At 50.8% G+C, this 18,810-nt stretch overlaps 1 protein-coding gene and 1 pseudogene across 1 annotated transcript; one reads left to right on the top strand and one right to left on the bottom strand.

Moving 5' to 3' along the window:
* The first annotated feature begins 1,586 nt into the window (after positions 1-1,586).
* LOC116764347 lies at positions 1,587-7,585 on the top strand (annotated as a pseudogene).
* Positions 7,586-16,004: 8,419 nt separating this feature from the next.
* On the bottom strand, positions 16,005-17,588 carry ASPRV1 (aspartic peptidase retroviral like 1). The gene has a single exon (XM_032652916.1). The coding sequence runs from the start codon at positions 17,375-17,377 to the stop codon at positions 16,598-16,600; it is 780 nt and encodes a 259-aa protein (XP_032508807.1). The 5' UTR covers positions 17,378-17,588; the 3' UTR covers positions 16,005-16,597.
* Positions 17,589-18,810: the final 1,222 nt, after the last annotated feature.

Below are 18,810 nucleotides of genomic sequence, written 5' to 3' on the forward strand. Positions count from 1 at the left end.
GCCCTGGAGAAAGTGTGGGTGTTGGATGGAAAGAAGCCTTGCAGGGAAAGAGAACAGCCAGTGCAACGAGGCAGGTGATGGGGAAGGGAGAGCTCCTGGGACTGGGAAGTGGCTGGGAGCCCGTGGTGTGTGATAGGTGGTGTGGAGACACCACACAGGGAAGGGCCTCCTGTGTTGCACAAGTTACTGAGAGGAGAAAAGTCACCTGATTTCGGAAATTCATTTTTTTACATATTAACCCCTTGGTTAATTCACATTTATTCATTCATTTGACAAACAGGGATTGAGCGCCTAGTCTCTCTATCTTAGCGCTGAAGACAAACCAACGAACAAAACACACAAAACCCTGCCCTCTGGAGCTGCCTTTCTAGTGCAACCGACTGGCGTTCAAGTCCTCGGCCAGGCAAGTTTTCTGAGCTAAGCACATCATCCTGAAGCACATTCCCTCAGCCGAGCGCTCGTTCCGAGTTAAGGGGAAGGAAAGAGGTGTCTTTCTGTTTCTTGACCGGTGACTTCTTATCGTAAATACCACCAAAAATTTTTGAAGGGTTTTTATTATGCCCTAGACGTAAACTGTGATGGCCTGGGGGGTCTTATGAAAAAAAGGATCCTTCTGGTATTTCTGCTTGGGGAAAGTAGCCTAGCTCTTCTGCTTTCTCCAAAAAGGAGGGACACATCTGGACCCTCCTAGGACATGTGATTCTAGAACCCATCTCTGTGGTCAGGCTCCAATTTGAACCCACCAAAGACTACACTGCCAGCAACATGGAAGAAAGCTACATTCTGCCCCAGCCTCAGGATCCCCATTTACTGTGGCTGAGGAGAGGAGACTCTGAACCACAGGTAACTACGAAGACGGCTCTCACATAAAGATAGCCTCCCCTACAAGATGACAAATCTTATTTCCAAGGTTTCCTGACTTTGTTGGTTCACAGTAGCCTGATGAAAAGTGCCCTTTTGTAATGCTGTTTGGACCCATGTCTTAATCACGGTCAACTCGCTCTGCTCAGTGCCCTGGGGAACTCTCACGGCTCTGGGGTTGAGGCCCTTGTCGTCGTGCCCATGTCACAGGGGAGGAAGCAGAGAGAGAGCTGAGGCATCTTGCCTCAAGTCCATGGAGCCGGTGAGCTCTGACTCCAGAGCCCAACACTCCCTTGCCTCCATTTTTGCAAATTGCAACTGTGTCCGATTCTAATCTATTTTCCACACAGAGCACCTTTTCTTTTTTAAGGCTTCGAATGCAGCTACCTATTTTCCACGGAGGGGTCCTCGGTTCCTGTTAGTGGGGCAGAAACGCGGAAGGCACAAGACAATTGTGGATTGTCATTGCTAAGTCATTTCCCTCCCACCTCCCACCCACCGCCCGATCCCTACTCCCTTCTGAGCCTGCCCTGACCCAGCCATTCCTTACCCTGACGCAGGCCCTGTGGCAGCAACTCAGGCTGCTCCTGGGGGAGCACGACCTGTAGAGGAGTTGAAGGCAATCTTCCGCTACCATGTTTGTTGGGCTGAAGACCCCGTGACATCACTCTATTGATTCAACCAATATTTATTAAATACAGCTCCTACTTAGCCTCCAAGTCCCTGTCATCGAGTGCCCCTTTGTCCACCGCTGAGGTGTCACTGTGACCTAGACAAGGAGGGACACACCGAGGCTCCCTGCCCAGAGACTCTGGAATAGCAGCCCCCGTTCCCATTGCCCACTAGGTCTTCCTTCCCATCAGTTTGGGACACTCAGCTTCCAGGGGTCAAGGGCCCCATGGGAAGCAGGGCTTGGCACTGGCCGGGTGTCAAATCAGCTCTGCTCCCCCTCTGTCCCATGTGGGACTCCTGGGGCATCCATGTGGAACCCAGATAAGGTGGATGGGGCTGCTGATTAGGAGTGAATAGGTTGCCCAGAGGCAAAGGAAGCTGCAGGTTGGGAGAGAGAGGGGGAGCCCTTTTCAGGCAGACAGGAGGGCAGGCTCCGCCTGGCTGGAGCTTCTGGGAGCCTCCCTCCTTGGGAGTGAAGGCAGTGTCTCTGGTGAAGACAGGCTCTGGATTTAGTGGGCAGCTGAGGCAAGAGCCAGCACGGGAGCAAAGGGTATGGCCCCAGAGTCACGACAGAGCTGGTAGCCGAGGGTCTCGGGGGCTGGAGAGGTTCACTGAGGCTCTGGGGGAGGAGGGGGCGCCTTTTATAGGATGCCCTTGGCCTCACCCGGGGGCAGAGATAAACGAGGACAGTCAAGGCAGGGAGCTCTGTGTCGGGGATCTGTCTACCTTCAGGGAAACCGTGACCCGGGAGAGAAGACACCTGGAGGGCCGAGGGGACAGAGAAAAGCGAGAAACACACCGGCCCAGCCAACCCTGTTGGCCACCCAGATGCCAGGCTGGGTCACACCTGGAGGCAGTCCCCAGCCCTGCACAGGGACCAGTGGGATAAGAGACCCAACATCCATCTGCTGGAAAGTTCATTTAGTTACAAGCAGAGCGTCTGACCGACTCCTGCCCGGCCTTGCTGATATTCACATCGCACGGAAGGTAGGAGATGATGTTTTCATGAAGTGCTGGAGCTAATTCTGATCAGCAAAGACGAGTGGGCTGGCCAAGTGGAGGAAGGAGAGATCCTCAGGGGGAGCACTGTGTCCCTAGGGTGAATGTCAAGCACACACACTCTGGTGGGATGGATCCGCAGGCCAAAGCCAACTCCAGCCTTTCCTCTCTGGGTGACCTGGGGCAAGTGTCGTGGGCTGTATTTACTTCCTGGGTCTCTTTGGGAGAATTAAAGGAGATGAAGTATGGAAAGCCCAGTGCCTGATGGTCAGGAAGCATTTAATGCCTATGAGCAATTATGGTTATTTCACTAGCAAGGAGAGAAGCTGGAGGAGTGCTGGGAACGTAACTTAGATTTTCAGGAAACAAAATTCTGACTTCAGAAAGAAATCAGCCTGGAAGGGAAAATTACATGAGAGGGTAAGGAAGTATGTCATTCTGACTGTGCTATTTAGACAACACATTGTGGGCAGGAAGTGGTTAAACTGAAAGGAGGAGCAGAGAAAGGATGACTCAGGGACTGAAGGTGACAGGGTGGAGGAGGGGCCATTTTCCAGGTGGTCCCTCGCCTTGCTGCTACTCAGAAGGGCAAAGCTAGCCCTAAGCCCCTCAGCCCTGCAGGGTAGCTCTCAAAGAGAAAGCAGGCAGTGCAGGGGTGGCTCTGAGAGAGGGCCTTGCTAAAACGCCTACATCTTCAAGGAACTCATCAAAAGAGTGCAGGATGGGCTTCCCTGGTGGCGCAGTGGTTGAGAGTCTGCCTGCCGATGCAGGGGACACGGGTTCGTGCCCCGGTCCGGGAGGATCCCACATGCTGCGGAGCAGCTGGGCCTGTGAGCCACGGCTGCTGAGCCCGCGCGTCCGGAGCCTGTGCTCCGCAACGGGAGAGGCCACAACAGTGAGAGGCCCGCGTACCAAAGAATAAAAAAAAAAAAAAAAAATAGAGTGCAGGATCCTCAAGTCCCAGCATTTGCATGTATCTTTCTAACAGCCAATTCAGACCAAAGGTAGCTAGCATTCTAGCCAGACGATCAAGGAAGACGCCACACTTCAAGTGTGAACTCTGAGCAACTACAGGGATGGTGACATTCTCTGCAACTTTGGAGTTAAAAGCTTGGGTCAAAGTAGTTGCCGGTCAGGTGCAGACTAGCACAGGGCATGGAACAGCATGGGACCTAGAAGAGGCATCAATGGAAACAGATGATCAGGGCAGGACCTGGGTGACACTGCTCTCTCTTCACCATACTTAGATCCTTTAATGTTGGGCAAAACAAACTTTCAGAACTCAGTGCAAGAATCTCATTGCTTTCCCTGAAGGAAGGGTGTGTGTTTCCTCAGGGAAATGGTGAATCATGAAACTGATCATCTTTCTCTTCTTGCTCTGGCTGCCAGGAAGCTCAGAGCCAAAGGCACACCTCACTTTAGAAATTATGTGAGACCCTGTGATTTGTAGATTGGTGTCCTAAATTCCCCCTAGTCTTTTCTCTGACCTTGATTTTTATTTTAAAAATTTCCTGGGCTTCCCTGGTGGCGCAGTGGTTGAGAGTCTGCCTGCCGATGCAGGGGACACAGGTTCGTGCTCCGGTCCAGGAAGACCCCCCCATGCCGCGGAGCGGCTGGGCCCATGAGCCATGGCCGCTAAGCCTGCGCATCCGGAGCCTGTGCTCCGCAGCGGGAGAGGCCGCAGCAGTGAGAGGCCTGCATACCGCAAAAAAAAAAAAAAAAGAGCACTGCCTGTGTATAATGAAAAACGTTCCGGTCTTTTCTTCTGCAAGCAGGGGGAAGTGAGGTTGACTAAGCAAGGGTGAGGTTACGAGGGTCAAGAGTGAGGAGAGGGAAGGTGAGTGTGTTTTCCTCTAAGTAGTGGAAATAAACTTGCCAAAGTATAGAAGGGAGTTGCCTCAGGGCAGAAGGTAACCCGCACCTTGTCTAGAGGAACTGGGGCTCCTCTGGGGGTTTCCACAGAGGCAGCGGCAGAGTCGACGTGGGTCTGAGTCACCTGTCAGAAGCAGAAGGAACACCGCCCTTTCTTTCCAACTCAAGAAAGTTCCTTGGATTGAAAGTAAATGAGAATAACGTTCTTACAGGACTAGTGTAGAATCTGCTCTAGTGCATATTTTTAAAAAGTAAATCACCTGCAAATTTCAGTATTTTATTAACAAATCACTCGTGGCCACACCAAGGTTAAATGAGTGGACATGGGTCGACCAGCAAGACAGCGACAGGTGGTGTGAATGGAACGCTGTCCTCAGCCCTGACCCATTCACCAGGACCCCGGGAACTTGGAGTCAGGTGTGGCTGGCATGTTCTCCACATCTGGGATGACACCCAGACCACCTGACAGAATCAGGATCCAAATGTTCTTGACAGGCTGAAGTGAGGGGCATCTTGGACAGACGCATTTTAAGAGAGAGTACAGACTCCAGTACTCGGCCATGAATGCACCTGTCACAGAGGGGCTGTCGCCAGGCAGGTTCGATGCCAAGTCTCCAGAGTGAAGGGGCCACCACAGAGCAAAGGCCCTAGGTTATATGAAGAGGCCCGTAGGGCAAAGCAGAGCAAGGAGGGGCCCTGGGATGGGGGCTCAGGGCCCCAGATAGCACTGGGCCCAGCAAAGCTTCCTCCCTGGCTCTGCTGCCCTCACCCCACCCCAGGCTCTCCCCAAACCCCCATCCATGACCACTTTAAAACAGACATCGTGTCTCAGCATTCCTCGCTGGCCCAAACCCTCCTGTGGATCTCCATCAAGCTCAGCAGCACGTCTATGTCTCATCAGTGGTGGGTCCCCACCTGATCTGGCCCTGGCCACCCTGCCCGAGCTCAGGTCCTAGCACCCTACCCCTCACTCCCTCTGCTCCGCCTGTCCTGGCCTGTGGGCTGGGCCTCTGCACTCGCTACTCCTGCCTGGAATGCCATCCCAGCCACCTCCCTTCACTCAGGTCTCTGCGCAAACATCACCTGATCCACGAGGCCTCCCTGACCCCCTCAGCATAAAATTGCACATCCCCCATCACTTCAATCCGCTATCCCCCTCACCCTGCTTCATTTCTCTTTATCACCACAGGACAAATCATCTTTTTGTCTCTTTGGTATTCAAATGCAGCTGTGCCAGAGCAGAGGCTGAACTCTCCACTGCAGCTCTACCCCAGCACCAAGGCCAGTGTCTGGCAGGCAGTGGGCGCTCAGTGACCCACATTTATGGTTGGATGGATAGAAGCACGGATGGATGGATGGATGGGTGAGTGAGTAAGTGAATAAGAGACAAACTTCTGGCTCAGAGCTGAGGCAGACAATAGTCTCCAGTGTCATATGCCCCAAGGACAGATGGCGGGGCACAGGGAGTGAGGTTTCTTCTACACAGGAAGGGCTTCATCACCATCAGAGTTGTAGGAAGGCAGCATAATGAGGGTCACGGAAAACGCCTGAGCTTTAGAATAATCCAGATGACTTGGTCCAAAACAAAATCTGAAAGAAAACAATTTGGTTGAGAACAAGGTGAGAGGAAAACAATTCAGCCCGAAGGACAATTTGGTCTAAAAAAATATACTCCACCTTACTTTTCAAACATTGGAATTTTGATGTAGCACGCAAGTGGAGTGCATTCTTTTGTGCCTTTTCAAGTATTTTGCTTCAGTTTCAGAATAGTTTTACTCTCTGCTTTAAATTTCTAGTTAATATTTTAGCTATCTCTTTTCATTCTGTTCATTTAAAAAATTTTGTTGTGCAGCCTAGGGCGGCCGGCCCGGAACCACCTGATGAGATCTCTTCTCTCTAGGAATGGTGGAGCTGGAGAGAGGCTCCTTTAACCCTCCTGCAGGATGAACCCCCTGCCAGAAGACATGGAGAACGCTCTCATGGGGAGTCAGAGCTCGCACGCTTCCCTGCGCGACGTCCATTCCATCAACCCCACGCAACTCATGGCCAGGATTGAGTCCTAGGAAGGAAGGGAAAAGAAAGGCATATCTGACGTCAGGAGGACTTTCTGTTTGTTTGTCACCTTTGACCTCTTATTTGTAACGTTACTGTGGATAATAGCGTTAAATGCGAATGGAGGTATTGAGAACACGTTAGAGAAAGAGGTGGTGCAGTATGACTACTTCTCTTCTTATTTTGATATATTTCTTTTGGCAGTTTTTCGACTTAAAGTGTTAATACTTGCATATGCCACATGCAGACTGCACCATTGGTGGGCCCTAGCGTTGATGACAGCAGTGACCAGTGCCCTTTCACTAGCAAAAGCGATCCTCTCAAAGCTTTTCTGTCAAGGGGCTTTCGGCTACGTCCTGCCCATCATTTCCTTCATCTTTGCCTGGGTCGAGACGTGGTTCCTAGATTTCAAGGTGTTACCTCAAGAGGCAGAAGAAGAAAACACTCCTGATGGCTCAGGTTGCCTCGGAGGGGGGGGCACTGATACCTGGTGGTCTTTCTGATGGTCAGTTTTATTCTCCTCCTGGATCCGAAGCAGGGTCTGAAAATGAAACTGAAGAAAAGCAGGACAGTGGAAAACCACTTTTAGAACTATGAGTAAGACTTTTGTTAAATGTGAAAAACCTTCACTGAAAGTCACCAGAGGGGATAAAAGGACTGGAACTGGGGGTCTCCCTATTGAAGGCTGAAACGGTGACATCCACTGCTGACGTTACTGAATGGCTAATAAAAAATTTATTGATTGTAATACCTCACAGACATGGTACCATCTCCACACACATCTAGTCACCTGCCTGTGGCTGGTAAGATAATGTCATGATACATCCTGTATTCAGTGAGACTGAGTCTGATCTGTCAATGAGTAGTTACAGAAAGTCTTGTGCTGTGTTCCTGATCAAAGGACTTCTTAATATATCGGAATAACACTATTTTAGTATGCAAAATATCTTGTTATTTTGACTTGCAGAATGGAATTTTTTTGTTTCATGTCTCGGATTTCTTTTGTCTTTCTTTTTTAACTCCCTACATTTCCCTTGTGTTTTTTTAACTCACACACATGCACTATTTGTACAATTTTAAAAGGTAATAAAATCCAACATATCAAAATGAAAAAAAAAATGTATTGTGAAATGTCACTCATACAGATAAAAGTACATAAAACATAAATGTGCTTCATAGTAAATTATTATAAACACCACCCAGTCGAGAACCAGGGCACTGCCAGCCCCCAGGCGCCCCTAAATGCCCTTCCTGACACAGAACTCTCATAACCCAAAGGGACAGGACAACCCTGTTCCTGCCCTAATCACATTCTTTCTTGTCTTTATAATTTTGCCTCCTGAGGAGACATCTGTACCCACTGTAGTTTAGTTTTACTTGTTGGTTTTAGAATATTTTATAAATGGAATCACAGTGTACGTGTCTGTGTCTGGCTTCTTTCACTCGACAGTATGGCTGTGAGGTTTGTGTGTCGTGTGGTTGCAGTACGTTGCTTTTCATTACTCTAGTGTGCAGTTTGTAACAGCAAAATGTTGGAAATAATCTGAATCTACAAAAATAGGGAATTGGGGCTTCCCTGGTGGCGCAGTGGTTGGGAGTCTGCCTGCCGATGCAGGGGACGCGGGTTCGTGCCCCGGTCTGGGAAGATCCCACATGCCGCGGAGCGGCTGGGCCCGTGAGCCATGGCCGCTGAGCCTGCGCGTCTGGAGGCTGTGCTCCACAACGGCAGAGGCCACAGCAGTGAGAGGCCCGCATACCACAAAAAAAAAAAAGAAGAAGAAAAAATAGGGAATTGGCCACATAAAGTATGGGAATTTACAAAACAGAAATTACCACATAATCCTATTTTTGCTAAAAAGGAAAAACGAAGATTTCCTTTTTGAAAAGGAGAAGAGAGTGAAAGAAAAAGAATGAAGGAAAATACATCCGTATGAATGTCTATAGAGAAAGGTCTAGAAAAATATGCCACATTTGACTTACGGAGGGTGAGTGGGTGCAGGGTTCTTCATGATGTTTCTTTATATATTTTTGGATTGACCTAATTTTCTGGTTTTCCTATAATGAGCACTACTGCTTTTGTAAAAGAAAGAAGAAAAAAACACTAAAAGGAATTTAAACAATGAAAAAATCATCAAGCAATAATAAGCAAAAAATGGTCGTGGAATTTTGGTAAGGTTTTAGGGGTTTTTTTCGCCTCCTAATTTATTTTCAGCCACTATTTCTCCTCTACTTGTTTGATGATTTTTGTGAATTTTTTTTCATAAAAAAATGTGATAAAAACAATGAATGTTTCCAACCACAGTTAACATGTTCATGAGTTTTGCAAGTACCTGACACACTTGTTTAGTTAACCTCTTTGTTGGTCATTTCAGCTGTTCAAATTCATTTTCACCCACTTTGTCTTGCCTTGCTCTATTTATAATAAATGCAAACCACCTAAATTCATTTTAGCCAAATCTTTGTTTGTCCAAACCGCTCCGGTGGACTGAATTGAACATTCTGAAGTCAGGCAGGCTTCAACACCAACCTCAGTTCAATCACTTACCATTACAGCAATGCTGGGCAGACTAACTTTTCCCGATTTCAACTTCCCCATCGGTTAAATGGGGATAAAACCTACACTGCAGGGGTTTCCTGAAATTTAGAAAGAAGTGGTCACATCAGTACCTATGAGTCACCTCAGGCCCACTCTCTCAGTCTCGGCACTGCTGACATCTGGGGCTGAGGAATTCTGTGTTGGGAGTGGGGTGGGAGGTGTCATGTGCACTGCAGGATGCTTTGCAGCATCCCTGGAGGATGCCATTAGCAACCTCCCCACCCCCCAAAGCTGTAACAACGAAACTGGTCTTCAGACATTGCCAGATGTGCCCTGGGGGCAAAACTGCCTCCAGCTGAGAACTGCTGCCTTAGACTTGTCCCTCTCTCACACCCCATAACTGAGGTGGCCAAGTCCTGTTGGTTCCTCCTCCTTGTTACCTTGGGAATCGGCCCCCTTCCCTACTGAGCCTGCTCAGCCTCGTCAGCCAGCACCCGAGCAGCACAAAATCCCCACCAGACGACCTCCCTTGACCCTGTCGTATTCCCTGAGCCCTATCTGTGGGCTGTGGAACAGGAAAATACCAGTGTGTGGTTTGCTCCTGATTCTTCCATCTCAGTCAAGTAGCCAGGGCTTTTAGGGCTCTCTTATGTCACTGGGCCAAAAGCCAGTGCTGCCCGTAAGACAGAAGATACTTTCCCCTCCTGTCTTCTGTACCTGCCCAAACCCACGATGATGATATGTTCGTTGGAGTGCCCAGGACGGGAGGTGTGGGGTGGCCTTGGGGTGAGTGAGAGGAGATAAAGAGGACAGATCTAACTGGACAGGGGACAGACAGTAGTCAGTCCTGGAGAGAAGAGACACCCACACACCACTCAGCAGCCTCATCCTGAGAAGTGATAAGACATCACAGGGAGGGGCTGCCTGGTGTCCCTAGGAAGGCAGGACCCCAGACCCCTTGTACGACCGTGCATGGCACAGACAGCAGCACAGTCACGCGGCCTAGAGGGATCCTGTGGACAGAGACATGGGTATCTATGACTTGCAGCCTCCCTCCCCTCCATGCTTCAGTGCCACATAAGATCCTGGGACCTTTCCCCAATCCAGAGCAGGAAATGCCCCCAAAATGACTGAGAGTGACTGTCTTAAGAGCCTGGCTAAATGGGGGCTCAGAGTTAGACATAATTAGCTTTAATTTTGGGGAAAAAAATTTTTTTTGACATTTCTCACACATCTCTGAATTTGTGGAGAGGCTCAGGTGTGTTACAGATACAGATGTCATCGTGTCACTTCCCTGCCTTCCCATTACCTAAGGTTGAAGAGCCCCTGACTGCACACAGCAGAGGAGGCAGGGGCTTATTCTCCATACTTGCTCCCAGGACAGACAGCACTAATCGATCACGGCACCTTTCTGGCCGTGTCTGAACGCAGTCCCAGGATACTGTGCAGCACCTCCCATCAGACAGCTGCCTGGGTCTGAGTTGGTACTTGAGATGAAGTCACGTGTCTTCTCTACTTAAGGACCCACAGCCACCCCCCTCCCATCCGCCACAAACACATTTTACTGCTTTTTAAGTCAGGATATACCGTGGGTGCATACATTAATGCTAACAGGGTTGATTTTTTTCTTTCTCCAAAACGTATTCAATTTATAATGCACTTTTGAACTGATTGCCTCTTAGAGGTGAAGAAATCCGGCGTTGGCTATCCCTGGCCTTCTGGAGTTTCCTCAAAGGCCGTGCAGGCCCCTCCCACCTGGCCCTCTGTCTCCGCTGCCCCAGTCACCCCGTTAGCCGGCACCAGCCCGGCTTGCCTCCCTCTCGCCCCTCACATTTCTCCCTCTGCCGTGCATCGTCTTGGAAAGCAGCCACTTGTCTTTTGAGACTCAGCTTAAAGACTTCCTCTGTGGAACGCTTCCCGGCCCTCAGCCCCACCACGTGACCCTCCCTCTGCCCCTGCACGGATGGGAGTGAGGAGGGGACGCGACACCAGGCCACTCTAAGATCCGGGGTTCCTTTGCCTGGCGGCCTCCCTCTTCAGACTGTAAATCCCTAGAGGGCAGGGCTCACTTCACACACTTCCCAGGACTGGAAGACGCTCTGACCTCAGAGAGAAGGGGCAGGGCAAGGCCAGCCCCAGGCGAGTCCCACAGGCGACAGGTGGAGAATTCACCCCCATCCAGGCTTGGGGGAGGCTGGCCCACAGAATCTGAGCAGTCAGAACTTGAGAACCGATTTATGAGCCCACAGTGAGAAACAACAGCTGGGCGGAGTGGGTGGCTAGAGTGGCCAGACCAGGGTTCACCCTCTGTGGCCCAGCCATGGAAGCCACATTCATTATGCAGGGTTGCTTGGCAACAGTGGACTCTGGCCAGGACAGTGTCTCCTCGGGGGGCTGAGGACCAGGTGGGCAGGCCAGGTCACCTGTCTGGGGACGTTGAGGCTGGCCACTCCCTCAGCTGCCCTCCTGATGGACACACTGTGTCCTCAAGGTAAAGTAATAGCCATAGACTGGCACCTAAGCATACCTGGGAGGGAGCCTTAGCTCTCCTTATGATAACTGCAGTCTGATTTCATAGTTTATGAAGTTTATTTGCTGCCAAGGCCCACCCACACCTGGCACTGAGTAGGCACTGGTTGCTTCTGGGTTTGTTTTTCATAGGCTATGGGTTAGCAATGCTGAAACTCCTTTATGGGTATTTAGGGTAGAGCAAATAAGTAACCTGGAGTCAGGTTTCTCATTGGAGAAAGAAGTTGCAAATATGGAAAGGGGGAAGATTAGAATAAACCCTGTGGTGCTGCATTGGAATTGGAGGTTCAGTGTGAGCTCATATTTTAAATATATAGAGAGAGTATATATACAGAGAGATAGACACAGAAACATACATAGATGTACTATATTTTTTTCTGACCACTGAGAGGATCTAGGAGTAGTGACACCCTACTAGTAATAAGCACACCCAACCCCCAGATCCTGGTTTCTAAATACCAGACTCCACCAAAAGGAACCAGGGCTTCTTGGAGAAACGGCCAATTTCAGGGGTGGTACAGGGAAGGTACAAGATGAACCTAGAACATCTTGTGACAGAAAATAAAGAAGCGTTCAGATGATGGTGGGGACATGTGCCAAGAAGACAGAAACCAGTTTGAAGAGTCCCCCAAGGCCAAATTTAAAACAACTTGAGCATCAAAATAAATAGTGGTAGTAACAGAGTATAACTCACTGAATAAAACAAGCGTCTGTGAGTCTACAATTATATAAATAAATAATAAACAAACAGGAAGGGAAAACTCCTCTTTAGAGTTTAGTGCCAGCTAACAAACGTAGAAGGGTAGAATTAGAAAATCACCGCGGGCAGGCAAGGATCATCAACAGATCCAGCGGGTGACTGATGAGAAAGGCTACTTATATAGTCTCAGAGCATCAACCCAGAAGACACTCATTAATTACACAGGGAAGGGGACTTCCCTGGTGGCGCACTGGTTAAGAATCCGCCTGCCAATGCAGGGGACATGGGTTCGAGCCCCGGTCCAGGAAGGTCTCACATGCCACGGAGCAACTAAGCCCGTGCGCCACGACTACCGAGCCTGCGCTCTAGAACCCGCAAGACACAACTGCTGAGCCCGCATGCCACAAATACTGAAGCCCGTGCGCCACAACTACTGACACCCATGCGCCTAGATCCTGAGCTCCACAACAAGAGAAGCCACCGCAGTGAGAAGCCCGTGTACCGCAGCAAAGAGCAGCCCCCGCTCGCCACAGCTAGAGAAAGCCAGTGCTTGGCAACGAAGACCCAACACAGCCAAAAATAAATAAATAAATTAATTAATTAAAAAATTATACAGGGAAAATACATGCAGTTTACAGGGGGAAACCTGGCAGACACCACTTGGACCAACTAATTAAAGTTAACATCACCAGTAATGGAACAAATAGGTATCCCATGCCTCCTGATATGGTCCACTGAGAAGGACACAATATCACTTTTGGGTATTCCTGCCCAAAACGCTTACTTAACCTGAATCTAATCCTGAGAAAATATCAGAGTCACCCAAATGTAGATTCTCATTCTACAAAATAACTGACCAGGCCTCTTCATAAATGTCAAGGTTATGAAAGACACAGACAGACTGAGGACTTGTTCAGATTAGAGGTTGCTAAAGAGACATGACCACTAAATGCTATGTGACTGAATGGGATCCTGGATCAGAAAACAATTGTTTTCTTTCACTATAAAGGTCATTATTGACAATTGGGAAAACGTAATAAGGTCTGTAGATTAGATAATAGTAATACTATGTCAATGTTAATTTCCTGATTTTGATCCTTGTGTTGTGGTTATATAAGAGAATTCCTTGTTTATTAGGAAATAAACACTAAAGTATTTAGAGGTACATGTATATCATATTTGCAATTTTCAAACAGTTCATACACATCTAGATACGGAGAATGTGAGAGAGAATGGTAAAGTTAATTGGTAAAATGTTAATATTTGGAGAAAGTAGGTGAACCATATATGGAAATTCTTTGTACTACTCTTGCAGCTTTTCAGTAAGTCTGGAGTTACAGCAAAACAAAAGCTCAAAAATAAAATAAATGTTTGCTGGATAAAAGCATGAAGAATTACCTAGCACCGTTGGTGGAATTAGTAGGCATTTAGTGTAAGGTGGTCGTTACTAAAAAGTGTGTCTGGTGGGGGCCATGAGTTGCCCCTTAACTAGAGGTATCAGAATGTTCTAGGCCAGGGATTTCCAAACATTTGTGTGCATAAGAGTCACCTGGAGATTTTGTTCAGTACAGGCCCTGCTGAGTGTCTGGGTGGGGGTGAGATCCTGCATTTCTGACAAGCCCCCAGGTGATGCTGTCGCTGCCTTTCTGCTGGTCCAGGGATTACACTTTGGGTCACAAGGGGGTGGGTACAGCTGGGATTAAGACCAGGTGTTCTGGAGCCTGGCTGCACTTCAGGACCACCAGAAGAGGCATCGGTAATTGATCTTCCCAGGTGATTCTAATGGGCAGCAGGATTAGACCTTGATGACCTTGCCAGCATCTGTCTCCCCTCCTATCTGTCATCTCAAGTTCAGACCCTCAGTCTGAACACTGCCCTGGCTTCCAAGCTGCCTTCTTCGCTGCTGCCTTACTCTGTCCTCTACCCAGAAGCCAGGTGAATCTTCCGATGCTCCCTCCCTGTTCAGACACTTGTGTGCAAGTCAGGTGCCAACTCCCCACCCAGGGGTCAAGCCCTCTGTGACTTGTGGCCAAAACCCACTTTACCTGGCTGCTTGCCAGCCTCCCCCTCCCCCTTGACACTCTGCTCCCAGGAGAGCAGTGTCCCCATCCTGCACCTCAGGTTCCCTGCACACAATTGCCTTGGGAACTGGCCCCCGACACACACACGCAGCAGGTCTCCAGGTAAGAACCACCACTTAGTACCTTCTTCCCCGGGGGCCCGTGCCATGATGTGTCAGTCTGGCTGGGCTCACCCCAGGCGCTCACTTTCCTCCAGGAGAGAGAGCTGGCTGAGAGCCTGGGTCACTCTCCTCGCTCATAGCAGGGCAGGGAGGGTCTCTGTGGCTGGGACACAGGTCACCCTGTTCCGGTTCACCCAGGACAGGGCTCGGCACCCTGTCTGCGTGGGGAATTGCAGGGAGGGGACCACTTGGGTGTTGCCCTGAAACTCTGGCCTGGCACCCAGTTCCCCATTCCCCTGTCCAACCCCCACCCACTCTTTCCCCTCCCTCCTTCAGCCCAGCAGGAGGCTAGGATCTGAAGGACCTAGCCAGGTCACAGGGAGGTGCCACCTATGTTGTCCCCTGGGGGGAGGGTTTGGCCTAGGAAGGAAGCTACATTTGTTAGGGGGTTGAAAACCAAATTTGAGAAGGGGGATGGGGGACCTGGATGCCACGAGACCACCCCCTTCTCCATTTCTCCTTCTCCCCTGCAAGCCAAGGCCTCTGGCTGGGCTGCCCCTTCTCCAGTCCTCGCGTTCCTGGGGAAGGACTTTTTCCTGATCCAGGACTGCCTGTGGCCCCACGTGTCCTGGGACTGATGGAGCTAATTCCAGTTAAGATGTTGGGCTGCCCAGGGAAGGGGCTTCAGTAATCAAAGGGGTTGGGGGCTGAGCAGTTGCCTCAGTTCCCAGGAGAATCATAGCTGGAATCTGAGGGACAAGCAGCCACTCTCAGCTCAGATAGGTTCAAGGTCAAGTCCCCAGAGGCTTCTTAGAAGGCTCGTCCCCACCTCTGGTTCCCACTCAGGCTGTTTCTCTCTCCCTCAGGGATGTCCAGGTGGAAACTCCCAGGAGAAGCTCATTCCATCCTCATGAAGGGAAGATGCCCTTCCTGCCTCCCATCAAAAGGTCTTGAAGCTTTGCACACTTCGTCTCCCTTTGGACCAGGGAGTCTTCAGATTCCCAGCCTTGCTGAGTTCTAAAGAGAGGGCCAGGAACTTGGAAGCAAATACGAGGTAGGCCCTTAAGAGGGATGACCCCATTTTCTGGATCTAGAATGTCCTCCCGCCGCCCGGCCCCCTCTACCCTCCAGATGCCCTTGGGCGCCCCATGCAGGTTAACACCTGGCCCCCAGCCTTGCTTTCTGCCTCCAAGTCCCGGATCCCAGGCGGCTGTAAGAACCTATTTCGCAGGCAGATACTTTCTCAGTTGTTTACAATAACCATAATTTTCCAACCCCCAATCAAGACCACAACTTTAGGGTCACTCTTAGCTATAAGAGTCAGTTTGGATACTAAAATATTGTAGTTTGTAATGATTAGAGGGATCACGATTAGATTAGAAATGACAAGAATTATGGAGGGAATAAGTCAAGATATTTGAAATTGAGGCTGACTTGGAAAATCCAAGATATATCGTCACTGTATATGTATTCTCTTCTATCTCCAAGCGAGACCCTCCGTAAATACTTGAACCTTCCTTCTGTTCTCCATTCACTGCCTGTTTTCCCCACCCTCTCACATCCATTCCATTCATCCCCAATAAGCACATTACATGGTTTTCCCATGAGTCAAACTTTATTGGTTTTTGAAGTAATGAATTATTGGCACAAGGCTCAATGGGTTTTGAAGCAAATCACAGAAAGAAACACACATTGTGCAGGTGGGAAGACCCAACAGTGAAGAACCCCAGGGCAGCTGTGACCCACACCATGAGGGCTGGGTCTTGCTTGTAAGGACCCTGCAGCCAGGACCCAGCCCAGCCGAGACAGGCTACCTGGGGCCAAAGGTGATTGAGCCACATCTCATGGAACCTGAAGGCGTCCCCCAGTCCTCTCCCAAAGATAATCATTTCTAGCCTTCTTGGAATCTTCTTCTAGCCTCCGAGTCTTTGCGACCAGCAGCAGCTTGACAACCACGAGGACCCGCCACCCCCCCCCCCAAGAAAGCCAGCCTGCTCTCCCTCACCTGTTCCTTTTCCCATGGAAGCCTCCCCCATCAGGGGCAGATTAAGAGCCCTGCAAAGGAGGAGCAGGAAGGCGAGGGTTGGTATAAGAGGGCTGGCCAAGCCGAGTGACCCCTGAGGATATGTGCCCATCCCCTCCACCGTGGTGGGTCCTCCTGCCAGTATCTGGGGGGTGAGGCAAAGGGGGCTTCTCAATAGGAGAGCTGCTGCCGCCCCTCCTCTGAGTAGAGCTCCTCCTCTATGTACTCCAGGTCGAACTCGTCTTCCAGGGACCCTCCTACAGGCAGAAGGCGGAACTTCTTCCCGTTCAGTGTGCACGTGCGATGCTCGAAGTCCAGGACGGCGTTGTGGTCCTGGAGCAGGTCGGTCCCAATGATGGCGTCTTCGGCACTTGCGTCGGCCACTAGGAAAGCCGCCTTCAGCTTCAGCATGCCCAGGGATATCACTGTATCCCAGACACCCAGGATCTTCATTTCAGCCCCGTTGGCCACTTTCACCACATTCTCAAAGGGTCGCAGGGCCTCCAGGTCGCCATCGGTGACTTCCTTCCACAAGCGCGGGTGGACCACGGAGACCTGGGCCCCAGAGTCCACCAAGAAACTCACGGGCACGTCGCCAATTTTCCCCTTGAGGTAGTAGCCCTTACCCATGCTGTTGGCAAAGAGGATCTCCTTGGGCTGGTAGCTGTGGGCCGCCCCGGGTCCCCCAGTGGTCTTCAGGAGGGCCTCTTTCACAGCCCCGTATTCCCCCTGGTCCTCAGGACTGAGTCCACTGTAGGCCTCCAGGGCGTCTCCCCTGAGGGACTCTTTCAGGAACCTCAGCTTGGTGGCGTGGTCCCAATGGCTGAGGTCACTGATGACCTCAAAGCGGTTCAGCCAGAGGCGCGGGGCCACATTGGCTCCATCAAAAGGCTCCAGGACAAAGGCATGCTCCCGGTGGCCCTCCCGGCTCCTGGCTGTACTCCCGGCCATCCCTCTGCTTTCCTCTGGAACTGCAGCAGCAACCCACACCAGGCAGAGAAAGCCACAGAGCAGCGTTGGTGCAATCACGCTGGACACGAGGCCTCTCTAAGCAAAGTGCTGCTCGGTATTCGCCATGGGCAGGCAGAAGGGACCAGGTGAGGATTGTCTGACCGACTGCTGGGTGCAGAGACGGAGAGCTGCCGTAGCCTGCTAACTCGGCAGAGCCTTTTTGATGCCTAGCCTGAGCCCCCAGGGCTCCCCATTTGCCTTTGTTCTGGAAGCTCCGCCCTGCTCCTCCTACCCTCCTGCCAGCATCCTGTCCATCTAGCAGGATCAGTACCTCACCCTCCTGCATTCGTCATTGGGACGGGTACCTGCCAGCCCACATTGCAAGGAAGGCCAGCCTGGGTCAGAGGGGCCCTACTCAGGTACCCTCCCCAGCCTATGTCCCAGAATAACAGATGAGGATAACAGGGGATGTTACGATATCCAGGTGTTTGTCATCAGCTGGAGAAGGAAGGGCGAGGCAGGCACCAGAGGCCCATCAGCTTCTAGACTGGAGAAGCCCCTTTGCATCAACCTCGAGTGACCCCTTTGAGTGGTTAAGGGAAAGGAGCTTACATTTATTGCGCTTCTGCTCCGTGTGGCGAGGGCTCTAGGTGTTTCTCGTGCGTTCTGAACCAAGTAGAGAATCCCGTAAGATTCTCTGGAGAGGGAGATGGAAGAGAGTCCCAGAATCAAGAATGTCCAGAAATAAATCGATTTTCAAATGAGGGGACACACACATTTTCCATGAACGCAATTGTTAGAGTAACTTTCCCTCGTTGATCACACCTAATTCAGAGTCAGCATGTTTGCGGGCTAAGCCTTGGCCCGCGCACCCACCTTAGGGCCTTGCAGTGGGCTGGTGCGGATCTTGCACTTATGGGAGTGGGTTCCAGAATCCGGAGTCAGGCTCCTGCTCTAGCTCTGGGTGGACCCCACCATGGGCTCCTCCTCTCTCACCTTCCGGGAACCTTCCAAGAGCCCCTTCCCCAGGTGCTGTAGTCCATTCCCTCACCCAGTCATTCGTGGAAAGAGCAGCCAGGGAATTCCACTCCTTTGTGTTCCAAGAGGGGGAAACATCCACCATGTTGGCAAAGCCAGTGGTGAGAGTCTGGAAGGCTTTGGATGGAGGAGGTTGGCTGTGGGACCTCTTGCAGGGGGAGGGGGTGGGAAGGTGGAGGGCCACCCCGGGCCACCCCATGGATGCCCAGAAGGCAGATCTGGGAGTCCTAGGGCTGGAGCCTGACTCGGGCCTGTGCAGGGTGACCAGAGCTGTTGGGGGGCCCACATGTATGACCCCGTTCAGATGTCACCCCTCCATGGAGCCCTCTACTCTGGCCCTCGCTGGTGTGCCTGCTCTCCGTTGAGCTGTGCGTTGGCTGTGCTGGTCCGTTCAC

The sequence above is a fragment of the Phocoena sinus genome, chromosome 13 (genome assembly GCF_008692025.1).
Source record: "Phocoena sinus isolate mPhoSin1 chromosome 13, mPhoSin1.pri, whole genome shotgun sequence".
NCBI classification, from domain to species: Eukaryota; Metazoa; Chordata; class Mammalia; order Artiodactyla; family Phocoenidae; genus Phocoena; species Phocoena sinus.